The following is a 17737-nucleotide window of genomic DNA, read 5'->3' on the forward strand; positions in this document are numbered from 1 at the left end:
GAATATGCGAAACTATCTATAACATGAATATATAATATGAATATACCCATGTGTTACATGTTAAACTTTACAAGGTTTCAAATTGTTAATCTCTCAAGTTGGATTATCTTCCTTCCTCATATTCAAACAGTAAAGACATTCCTTAATGAGCATCTTATTCCAACAGTAAAGATATTCCTTAATGAGCATCTTATTCCAACAGTAAAGATATTCCTTAATGAGCATCTTATTCCAACAATAAAGATATTCCTTAATAAGCATCTTCATAAGATCCCAAACCTTACTCAAAATTTTCATTAAAATATCTAAGATAGGTTCAGTAGTTCCACTAACAAGAAATGTGAACAGACAATCAGATGGACAGACAGACAGGATAATTCCTATACACCCCTTATACCCCAAGACTTTGTCTGCATGGTGTATGATAATTTGGAATGCCAACAATTTGATGAAAAATACTTCAACCACACTGGACAAATATGTTTTTGATAAAAAATTCCAGCATTTTGAAAACATTTTCCTTGGTATACTTGGAAGATGATTTGGAATCGTTTTTTTTTACGAAGTATGAGGAATCTTTATCTAGTGCTATGTATCTGTATCTATGTGTACTGTTTTTTTTCTGGAATAACAACAAAGTATGTTTTTTTCAGTCAGGATCTTAATTGAGTATTGTGAATTGAAGTATAAAGGGTTGAAAAGTCATATGTCTTTCTGCTACTGTATTCTGATACTAATCTTGAAGTAAGGGTTTCAAGAATTTTGCAGAATCCACATTGAATTAATATCACTACAGGAGTAACAAGTGTCGTTGTAGGACAGGAGATCCTCCTTGACAGCTGTGAGTATAGAAGTTATAAATTTCGAAAAAGGTTTGGTGGTACGTTTTGCAGATCCCTCTATGTAGTGTTGTTTGTATGGATTCTTATGGAGTTTTGGAATCCAGTGCATAGACAGTAGATTCAGTAGAGAGATCAAAACAGGACAACATAGATTTGTGTTTTTTTTCAGTATCTCTTTTTTGGAGAGTGTGGTAGCAGTATAGGTCTTATTACTGCTATTATTTTATACATCTACCTCTGATAATAAGCATTTTTCAGACAACATTAATGTTGTTTTGGGCTTTGTCTGCTGATAAAATAACATATTTGTCATGTGTAGCAGACAATGTTTTAGTTACATCAGAGTTCTTGAAAACTGATTTAGCATTGACACTCATTGTCCTACTAAAAACTTTCAAATCAAAAAGCACATAAAAAGATACCAACTTTTGAATGAAGAAGTTTGTGGTCATAATCTTTCACAGGAATGGAGTCCAATAAGATCTCTCCTGACACAGGTTCATAGAAATGTTCCATTAAGTTGATACAGGAAGACTTCCCACCACCACTTGGTCCAACAAGGGCAATAACTTCTCCTGGTTTCACTGTGAAGGTCACATTCTGTGAAAATTGTATTAGATTTCATTAAATAAGGATTTCAGTGAAATGTCCTACTGAATGGACAGCGGTGGTATTTGTTAATAATAGCTACATATACTATCTTAAGTTTGCCAGGAAATATTTAGTTTTTAGAATTTCCTGCAATTGTATGAGATATATAGAAACATTGAGGTAGTGACTCTGAAAGATTTAATTTTTAAAAGATAGTAACTATCCAACTGCTTTTTTTTTTTTTTTTTTAAAAGAGTAACTATCCAATTTTCATTTTTTTCCAAGAGAAGAGTAATTTTCCCTATTTCATGGTGGACAGAAAACCGTGAAAAATAGTACAACCGAAATGGATTTTTCAACACTATATAACGCTGAACATTTTTTGAAACCACGAAAATGAACACCTGCAAATACGTGCATTTGACAGAATCCATTAAAATTACCAACCACTAAAATTAATATTTCTATAGTAACAATCCAATAAGCAAGCATAACACGTCTTGAAAACAAAATTAAATCACATTTATATTCTCCTTTACAGAAGTCAGAAAACAAGTCATTATTAAATATACCCAATAATATTTGGATGACAAAAATTAAAAAGAAGCTTACAAATGCTACAGTTAACATTTTTTTTTAGATCTTTTCAATAATATTTTAGTAGAAGCTTTTCCATGTCTTCTCACATGCACTGATACCCCTGGCCAACATTTAAAATCTATTTATTCTCCCTTTCCTGACATTACTTCAATGTTACTGGGTAAATTAAGTACAGAATATGTATTTTTATATGACCAAGAATGAAAGAAGGGTGAAGAACAAAATAAGCAGATATCCTGATGTGCCATTGAATAAACCTAATTATAATATAGATAGCAGTGATTTACCGAATTTTCCCAGTGTAACAAATTTCGATAATTCACACTGTGAAATAAATTCGGTAATTACACTCTCAGACCTTCTCCCGCCAAAATGTCACAACATTGATATCAATCCGCCAATTACAGAATTTAAAATTCAAGTTGAAAATATTGACAAATTATGAAGAAAATTTATATAATAAATAGGATAATTAATTGGTTATAGTGAATAACCTAAACATGCTCTCTCCTGCCAAGAACGCTGGAGGATTTAACTTGTGCATGGAACAAGTTCCGCACACTCATTAAATCCAAAGGGAGATAATCCACTCTTTCCAATTAATTATCCTTTTAACAGTTTTCTCTCAGACATAATTTTACTCAGCTGACAAAACAAATCTGCAGTGAGTGTTTAACCAGTTATAACAACAACAGCTGTAATAGTAAAATCCTGAGTGAAAAAAGCCAAATTCTGTTTTTAAAACGAAGACACAAACATGCCTGTTCTCTACAAATAATTTTGTTGCGAAAAAGCTGTGAAATCCATTGATTAGAACCATTTTTAAGTGTTTGAAAACAAGGAACTCTAGGGAGTCTGAATTGCTCAGCTGGACTAAAATTGTCTTTTTAACTTACTAAAGCTGGACTCTTGACCCTACTGTACAAAAATCATTTAATAAATGGAGAGCATCTTAGTTATCAACAAGTTTTCATATCATAAAATAAATCTCTCAAAGTAATTTTTTGACACTTGAAGGGAAATAACTCCAACATCAATCAACAGATCTTTACGAATATTTTGGCATAGGTCCATCTCATCAAGCTCATCAATTTTACCAAGGGAAATTTTGCTAAACCCATTGATTTCTGAATTATTTAAAAAAAAAAAACCACACAATTTTTAGTTTACCCAGCATGTATTTCAAACTCTCCACATACATATTCTTAAGGTTAAACATTCATCCCATGTTTGGTTACAATCCATCCTACTACACAGAAAAAATTATGCCATATGTTTTCAAGTTTTAAAACATATAGAAATATATCTTTAGGACCAATATGGAAATTTATGTGTTTGTGCCTATAAATCACTTGGAAACAAAATGTGATTAAATTTCATGAAAACCCTACCTTTTTTCATACATTAAATTCTAAGGAAGACATATAACAACAATATGATTTTTATTTAACTTTTTCATGAATTATTTGCTAATCCTAAACATATGTTTTTTATGGTAGTCCTAAACATATGAAAAACATATGAGAAACGTGTTTTTTAAGGTGCTTTCAAAACATTGGATCCACCATTTGTACGTCTTTTCTACATTAAACTTCGAAACAGTACATTGGCAATGCAAAAAAGATCAAGTTGGGTTATATAATATCTACTGCATTTAACCTTTTGACTCTTTTAAATCTGTAATGTTGGTATATCAGCGACCACCATATCAAGTCTCTCATTTCTTAATTTAGGTAATTTTTTGTAATTGAATATTTATTTTTTACACACCTTCAACACTGTGGTCTCTGGTCTTGATGGATATGCAAATGTTACATCATTAAACTGAATCATCCCAGCCATCTGTGATTGTTCAACACTTGGTTCAGCAGAAGAGTTGTCTTCCTTGTTGTCATTGACAACATTTTTCACTAATGGTTCCCTGCCTATGTACTCAAACACTTTTTCTGATGCTCCTGCTGCTTGCATGAGATCAGTAAAAACATTTCCCATTTCCTATTACAACACAAGAAGCAGAAATAAAGAAAGAGGGAAATAAATGCAAAAGACAAGACTGAAGAAAAATAATAATTTATTCATAATGATACCCGAGTCTTATTTAACATGTACCAAAATAAAATACAAAATACTGATAAAACAACAGATATTGTAGAAACATATTGACCAAATAGCAGTAAAACATGTTTGCACAATTTTCTTCAGTTGCAGATGTTTCTTCAAAATTCATGACCTTCCCCTGAAGAAGAAATTGTCAAAAGCTTGCACAAATGGAAATGGCCTGTACAAAGTACTTTTTTGCATTGATTTTGTTGATAAAAACTTTTGTATCTCTTGTACATGATTGCATGTTCAAATTATCTGCCACAACATTTGGAATAATCAAACAGATTGATAGAGTTTGAATGAAAATAACATCACATGCAAAACAGTGTGTAGTCAGACTAATGTGTGTGTGAAAAAAGTAGTTCCAATTATAAATGAAATTCCAAAATTGGAATACCCATTAACAGAATAATAGCTAATTTCAATTATGATACTGAAAATATCATGTGGTATATCGCTTCTGGGTTGTGCCTATTGTGGTATTTCATGATACTGTTATTATCAGAATCCAAACTAATTATTTCTACATATCTCTTATTAGTACAGAACTGACCTCTATACAGTTTCCTAGTTGCATCTCGTATAGAATGAATGATACCAAGTTACCACCAGAGAGAGTCTTAGCCAGGACTAAATGACCCCCATAGTATAAAACTACCACTGTAAGTCCTAATTCAAATAACTGAAAAATAATGACCTCCATAGTATAAAACTACAACTGTAAGTCCTAATTCAAATAACTGAAAAATAATAACTCACTAAGTTAGAGCATAGCCTTGATTGAAACAAACAGTAGGTTTCTTTGGATTGTACCAGTTCTGTTATTTTCAGTTTTATTTTGGTCATTTCTTACTACAGTATAGCAAATAAAGGAGGTTGATTGATTGATTATGGTTTTAACATCCTATGGCAGATATCTAATGAATTTCCCAACAAGAGTGACAGACCTAGAAGCAGTGACTACCTGGGGATCAACCCAACAACCTCCATTTCCAGTGTCATACGATATTTTAACCCCCACTAAATATTGACCCCGGGGTTCAAATATCATATGATATCTTAACCCTGGGGTCAATATATGGTATGAAATATTGACCCCCCAGTTTTATTCTAACATACCCCCCTGTTATATTTTAACCCCCCCTGTTGCTATATTTTAACCCTCCTTCTGCAAAAAATTAACTCCCCTGTTATGATATTTTTATCCCTTTGTTTTATTCAACTTGCAATTGGGGAGTCAAAATATCCTGGGGGTTAACATATCATACAAGGAGGTGTCAAATTATCATAAGGGGAGTCAAAATTTCACGATGATATTTTAACCCAAGGGGTCAATATTTCATGGGAGTCAAAGTATCGTATGACACCAGCACTTAAGGCAAGCATGCAACCCTAAGACAACCAAAGCAGTCAATAAAAGAATGTTATCCTGTATATGCATCACTATCGTGCAGGGATCATTTTAGAGGGGACCATGTGTCACACTTCCAATTTAATTTGAAAATTACCAAAAAATTTGAATCTATTATGTGAACTATGCCCATATCCCAAAAGACAACAAAAGAATGATTATTAAAATCTATGGTAATCAGTGCACTTTGAAAGTTTTTCTTTTTCATCTTATTTTCTCTTTGACCCAATGAAGATTAACCTGAAGGGTCATTGCCACATGCAATCATGATGGATTTTTTTTCAAGATGGATCCCTATATTAGTATAATTTTATTTTGTTGGTCCAGAGCCTATAAGAAATACACCGACATTGCTCCTATACTTTACAACAATTTGGAAGTTCAGTTATTACAGGTTTTATTGTTTAACAATAAATAAGCATCAATACTGCCACAAAATGACTCAAAATAATCCATCATGAGAAACTATTTGTTCACTATGTCATAGTTTTCCTCTCCTCTTTAGTCTTCCCCATACTTATATTTCATGAGCAACTTGGCAGGTGTGTCTAGTGAAGCAGCTAATTGCAGGGAACGCTTACCCTATAGGTATACCTAGTCCATGTTTAGAGTTCTTTAAGAGTCCTGGTTGCTTAATTACTTTTGTTTTTCTGTGTGATATTTTGATTATTTCATTTTCTTCGTTATGAGTGTCTATTTTCCTATCCATGGACTACCATTTAAGTGGGTTTTTTTTTGCTTGTGGAAAATTTAGCATTTTTCTTCATAAAGAGTCATTTTTTGTCTTAGAAAAAATAAATAACTATACAAGTACTTTCCTATACACATACTGAATGCATTTGCATGGTTTCAGTGAAATGTGACAAGCACTTTTTTAAATATTTGATTTATAATATAGGTTAACCAAGTTGTGTGAGCAAAAAAGTGACAATATTCTACCATACTTAAATGCATTAAATATTTGCAAAGAACTTTTTCTGACTTTTCAAATAAAAAAATCATTCACTACTTGTTTTTTAACGATATTAATAAAGAGACAGCCTTTATAAGTAATCATTTTCTGAAAAATTGGTCTATTTTTTTTTAAATTATTTCTGACATGCCTCCCCCTTTTTCTTGATCACATGTCAAAACCCTAAATCTTTAAACTTTCACAAAAGGTGATATCTTTTGCTTTAAATTTGTAAATACAGTGTTTTCACATTAAAACATGACCAGTAAAGGGCACCTAAAGCACAAAAAGTACTCAAAAATGGAATTTCCATGTTGCCATAGGGAAATGCTTATTTGTCCTTAACCGCAATAATGAAAGTGAGTTTGTCCTAATTTCTAACCAAATTTTTGCTCAAATCTACACAAAACATGATTTCAAGTGCTGATTACCACTATATTTAGGTCTATACAGCCCTCAAAGTTCAATATTTGATATTTTTACTAAAGTTTCTACACTTTTTACAAGATAGGACATAAAAATCAGTCAAAAAGACCAATTTTCCATAATTTGGACCTATAACTTAAAAAAATGCAGATTTTGAAGGATTTTTGTAGTGTATTCCTTTCATAGCAAAGTTTACAAGATCTTCAAGCAGTTTAAAGCTATTCCAAGAAACTTTTCAATTTGCCATGGCTTCAGCTTAAGGCTAGAAACCACTAATTCCACTTCCCATAGGCTTCTATGCTAATTTCACAATATTCAATGGCTTCTCTAGACTTTACCTTACCTTTAACCTGCTGAGGACTATATATTAGTATGATACTACATATGTCAGCTAACAATCCTCAGAATGGCACGTGGGGTTAACAGATTTGCATTGCAGTACTGGTCACCGGAAGTGAAGGGTCTATAAATAGTATGGGAAATTCCAACTCTTTTCACAAGATAGGGGTATATTTAGAAATCATTATGTAGGTTAGACTTCACATCACAAGAAGCCAAATGCACCTATAAAATGTACAGAAATATTTTTGCTTTCAGAAACTCCTTAAATTTTTAAAATAAAATGAGAACTTTTTTCACAGCACTATGAGGAACAGGGGGTAATTTCTGCGTAGGACTATTTTTCCGTACGTTTCAAATGCTCATTGGTTGAATTGGTGGTCTGTAACCTTAACTGGGTGAGGTTTTTTTTTGCATGATGTAATTATCACAGCATATGAACTGAACAATTAATATGAAAAAGATGAATAACTCTATTTCATCTTCATGAATATCTCATGTGATTTAATTTTTGCACTCCAACTTTGACAACAAATATAGCAAAAATAAATTTACAATGAAAATAACCACTAAAATAGTATAATCCTTTAATTACTGCTCAAATTCTGGTTTCCTTGATTTTTCTTTCGACTAAGCAACATTTACCAGGAAATATGTTAAAATGAATTACAATGTACACATACCTGAGTACACCAAACAAATCCAGCATACACATTTGATTGCTTAATATTTAGCTTATAGGCTTTGTCTAATGATTCCCTGTACCGCTCTTTTTCTCCACCCTCGTTGGCAAAGCTACGGACAGTTCTAACAGATGATACAGCTTCCTCAGCAACATCATTCGCAGCAGCTAGGGAGTCTTGCACCTTCTTGGCAAGTTCCTGTATAAAATATAGAGATAGATAGTAAAATGGATTCAAATTGGAGATGGCCTACGAACTGCTACATACTTTATCATAGTCGTAATTTCCTCTCACCCTGCAACCCACCTCTTTTTTATTTGGATATTGATATGTCGGGTTATCCAAATAAAAAAGAAGAAGGTTGCAGGGTCAGAGGAAATTTGGACTAGATTATCATAAAAGGGGTCTTTGAAGGGTACAACCATAGGTCTTCCATCATATTAAAAAGATGTTGATAAAGATTTTATACATGTATTTTCATTTGGCTTTAAGGAGATAGACCTAGTGAGAGGGGCATAACTCATGAAATCAGTGATATGTTTGTATAATATTCAATTTCATCAAAGCCTCTCAAGCTTTCATTTGAAGCAGAATAAAATGAATCCAAGTTAATAAGATGTGTACATAAGATTGATGTTAAATGCAGAATACAAACATTCCAATGATTTTTAAGAGTAAATCTCAATTGTTCCTAAACCTTTTATTCTTTATAGTGTATTGGAAACTCTGTAAGTAAACAAAATGATATTGGGATTTCAATAGTGAACATACCATATTGAATAATAGGTGAGACTGAATCAAGAGTTACACATGCTTTTTCTATATTGTTTCTGCTGAACCACAGCTTTTAAATGTCTATATTGTCTGTGCTGCACTATACTTGACAAATGTCTATTTTGTCTGTGCCACGCTTAACCTGAGAAATGTCTATTTTGTCTGTGCTGTGCTATACCTGACAAATGTCTATATTGTCTGTGCTGCACTATACCAGATAAATGTCTATATTGTCTGTGTTGCACTATACCAGATAAATGCCTATATTGTCTGTGCTGCACTATACCAGATAAATGCCTATATTGTTTCTGTTGTACCACAGCTTTTAAATGCCTAAATTGTCTGTGCTGCACTATACCTGACAAATGTCTAAATTGTCTGTGCTGCACTATACCAGATAAATGCCTATATTGTTTCTGTTGTACCACAGCTTTTAAATGCCTAAATTGTCTGTGCTGCACTATACCTGACAAATGTCTAAATTGTCTGTGCTGCACTATACCAGATAAATGCCTATATTGTTTCTGTTGTACCACAGCTTTTAAATGCCTAAATTGTCTGTGCTGCACTACACCTGACAAATGTCTATATTGTCTGTGCTGCGCTATACCTGTCAAATGTCTATATTGTCTGTGCTGCGCTATACCTGTCAAATGTCTATATTGTCTGTGATGTGCTATACCTGACAAATGTCTATATTGTCTGTGCTGTGCTATACCTGTCAAATGCCTATATTGTCTGTGCTGCACTATACCTGACAAATGCCTATGTTGTCTGTGCTGCACTATACCAGATAAATGCATATATGGTCTGTGCTGCACTATACCAGATAAATGCCTATATTATCTGTGCTGCGCTATACCTGTCAAATGTCTATATTGTCTGTGCTGCGCTATACCTGTCAAATGTCTATATTGTCTGTGCTGTGCTATACCTATCAAATGTCTATATTGTCTGTGCTTCACTATCCCTGACAAATGTCTATATTGTCTGTGCTGCACTATCCCTGATATATGTCTATATTGTCTGTGCTTCACTATACCTGTCAAATGTCTATATTGTCTGTGCTTCACTATACCTGTCAAATGTCTATATTGTCTGTGCTGCACTATACCTGTCAAATGTCTATATTGTCTGTGCTGCGCTATACCTGACAAATGTCTATATTGTCTGTGCTTCACTATACCTGACAAATGTCTATATTGTCTGTGCTGCACTATCCCTGATATATGTCTATATTGTCTGTGCTGCGCTATACCTGTCAAATGTCTATATTGTCTGTGCTGCGCTATACCTGTCAAATGTCTATATTGTCTGTGCTGCACTATACCTGTCAAATGTCTATATTGTCTGTGCTGCGCTATACCTGTCAAATGCCTATATTGTCTGTGCTGCACTATACCTGTCAAATGTCTATATTGCTGCTGCGCTACAGTAGATAAATGTCTATATTGTCTGTGCTGCGCTACAGTAGATAAATGTCTATATTGTCTGTGCTGCGCTACAGTAGATAAATGTCTATATTGTCTGTGCTGCACTATACCTGACAAATGTCTATATTTTCTGTGCTGCGCTATACCTGTCAAATGTCTATATTGTCTGTGCTTCACTATCCCTGATATATGTCTATATTGTCTGTGCTTCACTATACCTGATAAATATCTATATTGTTAGTGCTTCAATAAAGCTGATAAATGTCTATATTGTTAGTGCTTCACTATAGCTGATAAATGTCTATATTGTCTGCTCTGTGCTGTACCTGATAAATGTCAATATTTTTTGTGCTTCACTATAGGAAAATAAATGTCTATGTTAATTGTGCTGTACCACAGGTTATAAATGTCTATATTTTCTGTTCCGTACTATAGCAGATAAATATTAGTACTGTTTGTGCTTCACTTTACCTGAATAATGTCTTTATTATATAGATAACAGTGATTTACCAAATGTTCCCAGTGTAAAAAATTTTGATATTTCACACTATTAAATACATTCTGTAATTTTACGCTCAGGCTTTTTAGTTTAAACATATTTTATTTGTAATAAACAAAATGGATCAGACACAAGTAAAATATCAAACTTATGAAGTCTTCTACTGCCAAACATCACTACACAAACACCAATCCATCATACACAAAATTTAAAATTTATGTTGAAAATAGCAACGAATAATGGAGGAAATCTATATAATAAATAGGATAATCACTAGATTATCATGAATAAACAAAATATGATCCCTTGTGCCAAGAAAGCGGTAAGATTTAAGGCATGCGCAGAATAAGTTTTGCACACTTGTTAATTCTAGGCATTCTTCTTCACTTGTGATCATATTTTGGTTATTACCTCTTTCCTATTAATATTGTTTGTGCTTCACTATACTACAACCTGATAAATGTCTACATCATTTTTGCTTAACTAAAGCTGACAAATGTCCATATTGTTTGTGCTTCACTACAACTAATAAATTCCTCTATTGCTTGTGCTTCACTACACCTGATAAATGTCTATATTGTCTGTGCAGTGCTATTCCTGATAAATGTCTTTATCGTTTGTGCTTTACAACAGCTGACAAATGTCTATATTGTCTGTGCTTTACTACACCTGAGACATGTCTTTATTGTTTTGTGCTGTACAACAGCTGGTAACTGTTTAGCTTGTTTGTGCTTCATTTTACCTGATAAATATCTATATTATTTGTGCTTCATTTTACCTGATAAATGTCTCTATTGTTTGTGCTTTGCTATAGCAGATACATGTCTATATTGTTTGTGCTTCATTTTACCTAATAAATATCTATACTGTTTGTGCTTTACTACCATATTCACCAACATGTCTATGACATTTGATCATTTTTCTTGTGAGGATAGAAAAAAAAGACATGTAGAAAGGGAGGCAATTCTTATTGTTTGAAATATCTATGTTTTTAACCATACATGTAATTATGTGCATTTGTATATGTGACAATTTAAACTTTTGAACTAGTAATGAAATTTATTTTAGTAACGCCACATGAAATGTAGCTTAAAAATTTTTTTAAAAATTATGAATTTCAAATTCTAAATTTTCCAAAGTACAATCCAGTTATACTTTTAATCACCATACAAGATTTAACAAATGAAGCTTTTATAATGCAATTAAAAAGAAATACAAATAAATGAAAATCAAGTATGCAGGGTCAGGCAGGGTGTAAAGTATCTACCTTCCCAGCTTTCCTGAATGTGACACCCTTGACATGTAAAACTTTGATTTATAGGTTCGGTCTGAAATTTTACATTTGCTACACAACTACAAACAATCTTACCCTATAATATTCTCCATACATTTTTGAAACACCAAGGACTATGGGTAAAGAAATCAACGTCAGTAGCGACAGTCTCCATGACAACTTGAACATGAAAACAATTATGCCGATACCCATGATTAAGTTTCTTGTAAAGATGTTCATGTTTAATGTTAAACTTTCTGTCATTACTGTAGTGTCTGATGTTAGTCTTGAAGTTATGTCCCCTGAAAGTAAAAAACGACATCGATTGGATCATTAGATGAAACACAAAAATGTTGCAAAACATTTTTTTTTTTGGGGGGGGGGTGTGGGGAACTTACAATGGCCATAACTTTTGTGTAAATAATTAAATCAAACTGAGATTTGACTTTAATTTGTATTTTAGGATAATAACTATGCAAAGTTTAAAAAAGATCCTTGATTATTTTCTAAAATTATCATCTGGAAAAGGCCAGAGGAAGTAGACAGAGAAGGACACACAACTTTTCTGAGAGTATCACATAATACTTTGCTACTTCTTATGACAGAATATAAAATAAGTATAAAAATATAAGTATGAAAGTAACAAATTCAATGAGGCTCAGTAAAACTGAAGTTATAAAATAAATTACAATTTACTGCATGATTCTTAAGTGGACAATTATCACTGTACTTTTACATCACAAGTGAAAACAAGGCTGGATTTACTACAGTAATGGCAATGGTTGTCTTCCAAGCTATTTTCTGAATTGGTATCATAACAGTTGCAATATGGAGGAACCAAATTCCAACCTCTTATCATGCTTATGTTGTAACGTCATGCATTACTCACAGGGAATCAAATTAACTGGTGGTTCCATTTGTAGAACTGTTCAAGATTTCATTTACCTAGGACCTGTGCCCTGGCACTACAAAAGTTAATAAATTCTGAAGTCCAAGAATATTCTTAACTTCCATGGAATTCCAAACAAGGTATTTGAAATTGATGATGTCACAAACAGTTAAGAATTTTCTAAGACTCAAGTAATTTTTCAAGTTTTGTGGCACTGGAGCCTGGACCTGAAATTGATACATTATATACGGCAACACTTACAGTTTTCCTCAAGAAGACCACTGATGTCAAACTAGGAAAAGTATTATACCTTCCACTAGCAATTGAATGTAAGTTTGGACCCTTGACTCAATTAAAATAGACCCAGCATACTCAATATTCATACCTGTCTTTACAGTATCAAAGAAGCCTATTTCTTGGTCTATAACAGCTCCAAAAAGAAAATTTCTAATCCTTATACCCAGTCTAGCCATCGCCACAGAGAAACACCATCCACGACACCCAGCTGTAATAGAACTAACACATATTGCCATAAGGTAACATACAATACAGTACAACATCCATGATCCATACCATTAAAACTAAAAAAATATATATAAATATTATATAACTTTCTACTAAGGGTATCACTCCCCTTTTTTGGACTTAGGATTTTGGTCATTTTTAGAGTGTATTTTAGACTTAGGCACACAAGCCTATGGACTTAACATTTCAAAACAGCTGTACTTTGTATTTTTTCCTATTTCATGGAATTTAGACTTTACCAAAAAGTAAAATTGTACTCAGGACTTCACCCAAAACATTAAGTGTACTTTGGACTTGAAGGGGGGTTGATACCCCCCTCTACTAGCCTTCATTATCATAATACTCACTGGAAACCATTGAAATTGAGGGCTCTTACTAACAGCTGAATAAGTTTTTAAGACACATTGAACTGAATTTTTTTTAAATGAAAATAATGTCCCTTCTTGTTCATTGGAACCATGAAGTGTACATATACCGGATACTTAAATAACCTTCTTGTATTAAGGATGTTCGCTGGTCTATTAAGAATTAGACAAGGAATCTAAATGATTGAGAAATCTTTCATGCAGAAAAATATTAGAAGAAATACAGATGAGTCCGTGAGTTGATTTTTGACATGTAGGCATTGAAATTTTTCTGGAAAAGCAATTTCTCTAGATTTTCCATTGGTTTTGTCTTAGTAGTTTTTATCTATAAAAAATACTGAAGAAATAACATGGTTTCATAAAAACTTCCCAAAATTTTAAGGTGTGTTAAATGAAATGATGAAAAAAATGTGGGGAACACTGGGTAAAAAATGATACTGCTATGAAATGGATAAAACCATAACATGACCAGCGAACATCCTTAAGTGGATTCATTGTTACATTTTCAGATTTAGCATTTTTGTTTCTGATCATTTATTGTAATATTGAACTCTTAAATCTTGACTTAACATTGGACAACTTTCTCATTATGGCGGTAAACCTAGGGTTGGGGACACAACTCTTTCAAATCATTCAGATGTTTGTATTCAGCATTTTACATCAATCTCATATAAGCATCAAAGTAACATGGACTGATTTCATTCTGTTTCAAATGAAAGCTTGATAGGCTTTGGTGAAATTGAATATGATACAAATGTATCACTGATTTCAAGAGTTATGTCCCTTACCCTAGGTTTACCTCCTTAGTTGGTGTTCTGGTCCTGACTCTACCATCAATTTAAGTCTAACGAATTAAATTAATAATAAAAGCATTGATTTAGGAATAAACACAACACTGTAACTGCCATATTTTCGTGATTAATGGTTATTAAACATTTTCGCAAGTACTTGTATTTCAGTTCACATTATTTTAAATTGTCATGTGTTACATGCCAGATATGCATACTTGCAGACCTGTAGTTATTTTTGAAAAAATTAATTGTCATGAAATTTCTTGAAATAACCATACCATGAAAGAAATACAATGATATACAAATAAAGCAGCTCAGAGCATGGGATATCATGTTTTATGGAACATGGCCGAGGCCTACCTCTCTTTTATAGTTCCATAAAACATAATATTGCATGCATTAAGCTGACATAATTGTTTTATTACATTTCTCTGTACACATTTTAAGAATTTTTCACTGATTGAGTTTCTCTTCATCACAATTTTTAAAAAAAATTCTAAAGTGAGCAAATTTAGGCAAATATCTATTAGAAATATTTAATCAATGGATATTCACTCTAATAATTTTGCTACATAAAACACTTTTAACATGAATGTAATTTTATGGCTGACATCAGCTATGCAATATCACTTGTAATCAATATGGTAAGCATACAATATCACCAAATACAGGTGTGTCAGATGTACATTGTTTAAATTGAAACTATAAAATATGAAATGTAATAACAGTAATTAGTTTTGTGAATAATTATAAATTTTAAAATCATTGAAGTGTTTACTTCCTTTACCTGATGATAGATATAACAGTCATTAACAAAATGGAGTCTGTAAATTTCTTCTGAGATTTTTCTATCACAATACTGTCAACAACTTCTCCAGTAAAAAAGGGTATAAAAATCTGTCCTTAAATAATAAATACATGTACATATGTATTTGTAAGTAAAGACAAAGGAAAATACCGAGTACAAAAATTTAAGATTGAAATGATATGCATTAGTTAATAGTTAGCACAGCAAAGAATAGAGTGATTCTTAATCACTTTTTTTTATAATCTGTTCAAAAACTAGAAATGTATCATAAATACGTCTTGTATTTATGAAATGTTTCTAGTTTTTGAACAGATTATTAAAAAAAATTGAAATAATACATGTCATGTATATACTTATGGATCCTTTAAAATATATACAGTTGTATACCTACAATAGGAAGGCCATATCAGGGGAATAGTGGCCAGAACAGTAGGTATGGCAGAAAACTTGTCACTTATTATCCTAGGCATGGATTGTTGTATTCAAGAATAACTTCAACAGTTTTTTTTTTTTAAAACAGGTTTTAACACAGCATGCATACCGACTCCTATCCACTTTAGAATGGCGTCTTGGTTAGTGTGCAAATAATGCTACTGTGTCAATATTTTAATGCTTTCTTTTTTTGTAAACAAAGGACCAAAGTCATGTAGTGTTTTGCATGTATGTGTACGTTTCATTACTTGACTTACATTTGTACATGTACATGACTTAATTGCCTGTCTCCCTTTGGAGAGTGGGGCCATGAACAAGTCCATGTTCCATAGCACTGTATATTAAATATAAAAAGATAGTTTTGAGAAACACAACTCAGAACATTTGTAGCTAGCTAATATCATTATCTACTTACCTGAAGATGACAAGGAAAGAAATATAAACCCCATCATCAAATATGGTATATCTGGTTTTGAATGAGACAACAACTTCATCAAGGATACTTTACTGGATTTCTCTCCCTTGTCTTCACTCTTCTCCAATAAAGGCTCTCTTTCTTCAACATCAGCATCAGCTATGTTTACTGAGTGGCAAGAATGGGCATGCCCAATTTTTATCCTACTGAGAACTATGGTATATAGAGCTAATATAGTTGATCCTATAATTGTCCATGCAAAAATAAACCAGAACCATTTGTCATGTAAAGAATCATGGACCTCAGACTTGACTAGTAGTTTGACTATCACATACATACAAGATATCACACATAAAGCTATGATCACAGACTTAATCTTTGATATTCTGTATATAGAATCCACAGGATTTCGTAATACTGCTACAGAAAGACCTATAGCACAACAGCATCGCAACAGTGATGCACAAAACAAATCAAAATTTGAATTTTTGTAGGTAAAATGGTAAAATTCTTTGGCAAAGTACTGGAACTTGTTTCCGTGGCAGAGTAAAATAAATGTTGTAGAAACATCTATGAGGCTATAACTAAGTCCTACAAAAACTTTTGTTTTCCTGTTCACCATTGTCTCCTGTTTCAAAAATATTTATTTGATTTTCAGGTCATAAGATACAGAAAACCCTGAAACAAACAAAAAATTATGTTTTAATATAAAATATGCAAATAAGAATAATATATATATATCATGTTGAAATTATTTGTTAATTAATTGTTTATGTTGATTTAAGCAGTATTATTTATTATAACTTAAAACACTACATGAATTAATGTAAGCATCAGGCTTAAAATTTTGAACTTTTGTTTATTCAATATATGATAGTGGAACATGTACATATATATATAAACTGTTCCAATAATTTTAGGAATGGGAAGATTACAAAAAAAAATAATAAATGCTTTTAAGTGCTACGTGTAGTTCAATGACATCTGTAGTGAATTACCAAGATTAAAATGTACATCTAGGTGCATTGTGCAGGTGCAGATTTGTAGAAGAGTGGTCCCAACCTATCTCCCCTAAAATTTGATTATGAAAAAAAAATCGTTTGCATGAAACTTAGATTTTTCACAAATTATAAACTCCTAAAATTCCTTGCATTGCTTCACCTGACCTTGAATTCCATTTTCTAGCCACCCATAACATGAAAGCCCAGAATTGCCCCTGTTGTGCATATATATGTACCTGAATGAATTTTTCAATGTGTTTTTTTTTTCTTGGCAAAAGTTACTCCAACTGAAGTAACAGTATATTCTCTAATATTTTCCTTAAAAATGTACCACTATTTCTTCTAAAATTAGATTAAATAAACTGACCACGAAAATCATGTGTGAGCAGTAATCTATATGTAGAATAGTTATTGAAAAAAGTAACAAACCTGAAGAGATTGAGCAAAAAAATCACCAATTGCACAACTTACACGGTGATAAATCATAGTCACTCCTGACTTGGTTTTGTGTAATAGAATAGTCATACTTATTAACATATTGATTACTGAGTAGAAGTTTATATTTGTGTCATGATGTTAACCAAA

At 32.3% G+C, this 17737-nt stretch overlaps 1 protein-coding gene across 5 annotated transcripts in view; it reads right to left on the reverse strand.

Moving 5' to 3' along the window:
• The window catches only part of LOC148607493 (ABC-type oligopeptide transporter ABCB9-like), a 31827-nt gene that overhangs the window by 6299 nt on the left and 7791 nt on the right, over nt 1-17737 (reverse strand). For 2 of the 5 annotated variants that reach the window (XM_088546878.1, XM_088546877.1), the window contains exons 2-9: nt 16152-16829; nt 15284-15398; nt 13201-13331; nt 12023-12228; nt 7948-8145; nt 4690-4818; nt 3804-4028; nt 1269-1442 (exon numbers count right to left, since the gene is read on the reverse strand). In XM_088546878.1, the coding sequence (XP_088403004.1) occupies nt 1269-1442; nt 3804-4028; nt 4690-4818; nt 7948-8145; nt 12023-12228; nt 13201-13331; nt 15284-15398; nt 16152-16773 (1800 nt within the window). In that variant the 5' untranslated portion in view covers nt 16774-16829. Of the gene's footprint in view, nt 1-1268; nt 1443-3803; nt 4029-4689; nt 4819-7947; nt 8146-12022; nt 12229-13200; nt 13332-15283; nt 15399-16151; nt 16830-17581; nt 17680-17737 lie in introns of those variants that run through there. The other 3 variants (XM_088546876.1, XM_088546879.1, XM_088546880.1) reach the window with 3 other exon arrangements.

The sequence above is a fragment of the Perna viridis genome, chromosome 9, assembly GCF_037379345.1.
Source record: "Perna viridis isolate PV_CMFRI_1.1 ecotype Kerala chromosome 9, ASM3737934v1, whole genome shotgun sequence".
NCBI classification, from domain to species: domain Eukaryota; kingdom Metazoa; phylum Mollusca; class Bivalvia; order Mytilida; family Mytilidae; genus Perna; species Perna viridis.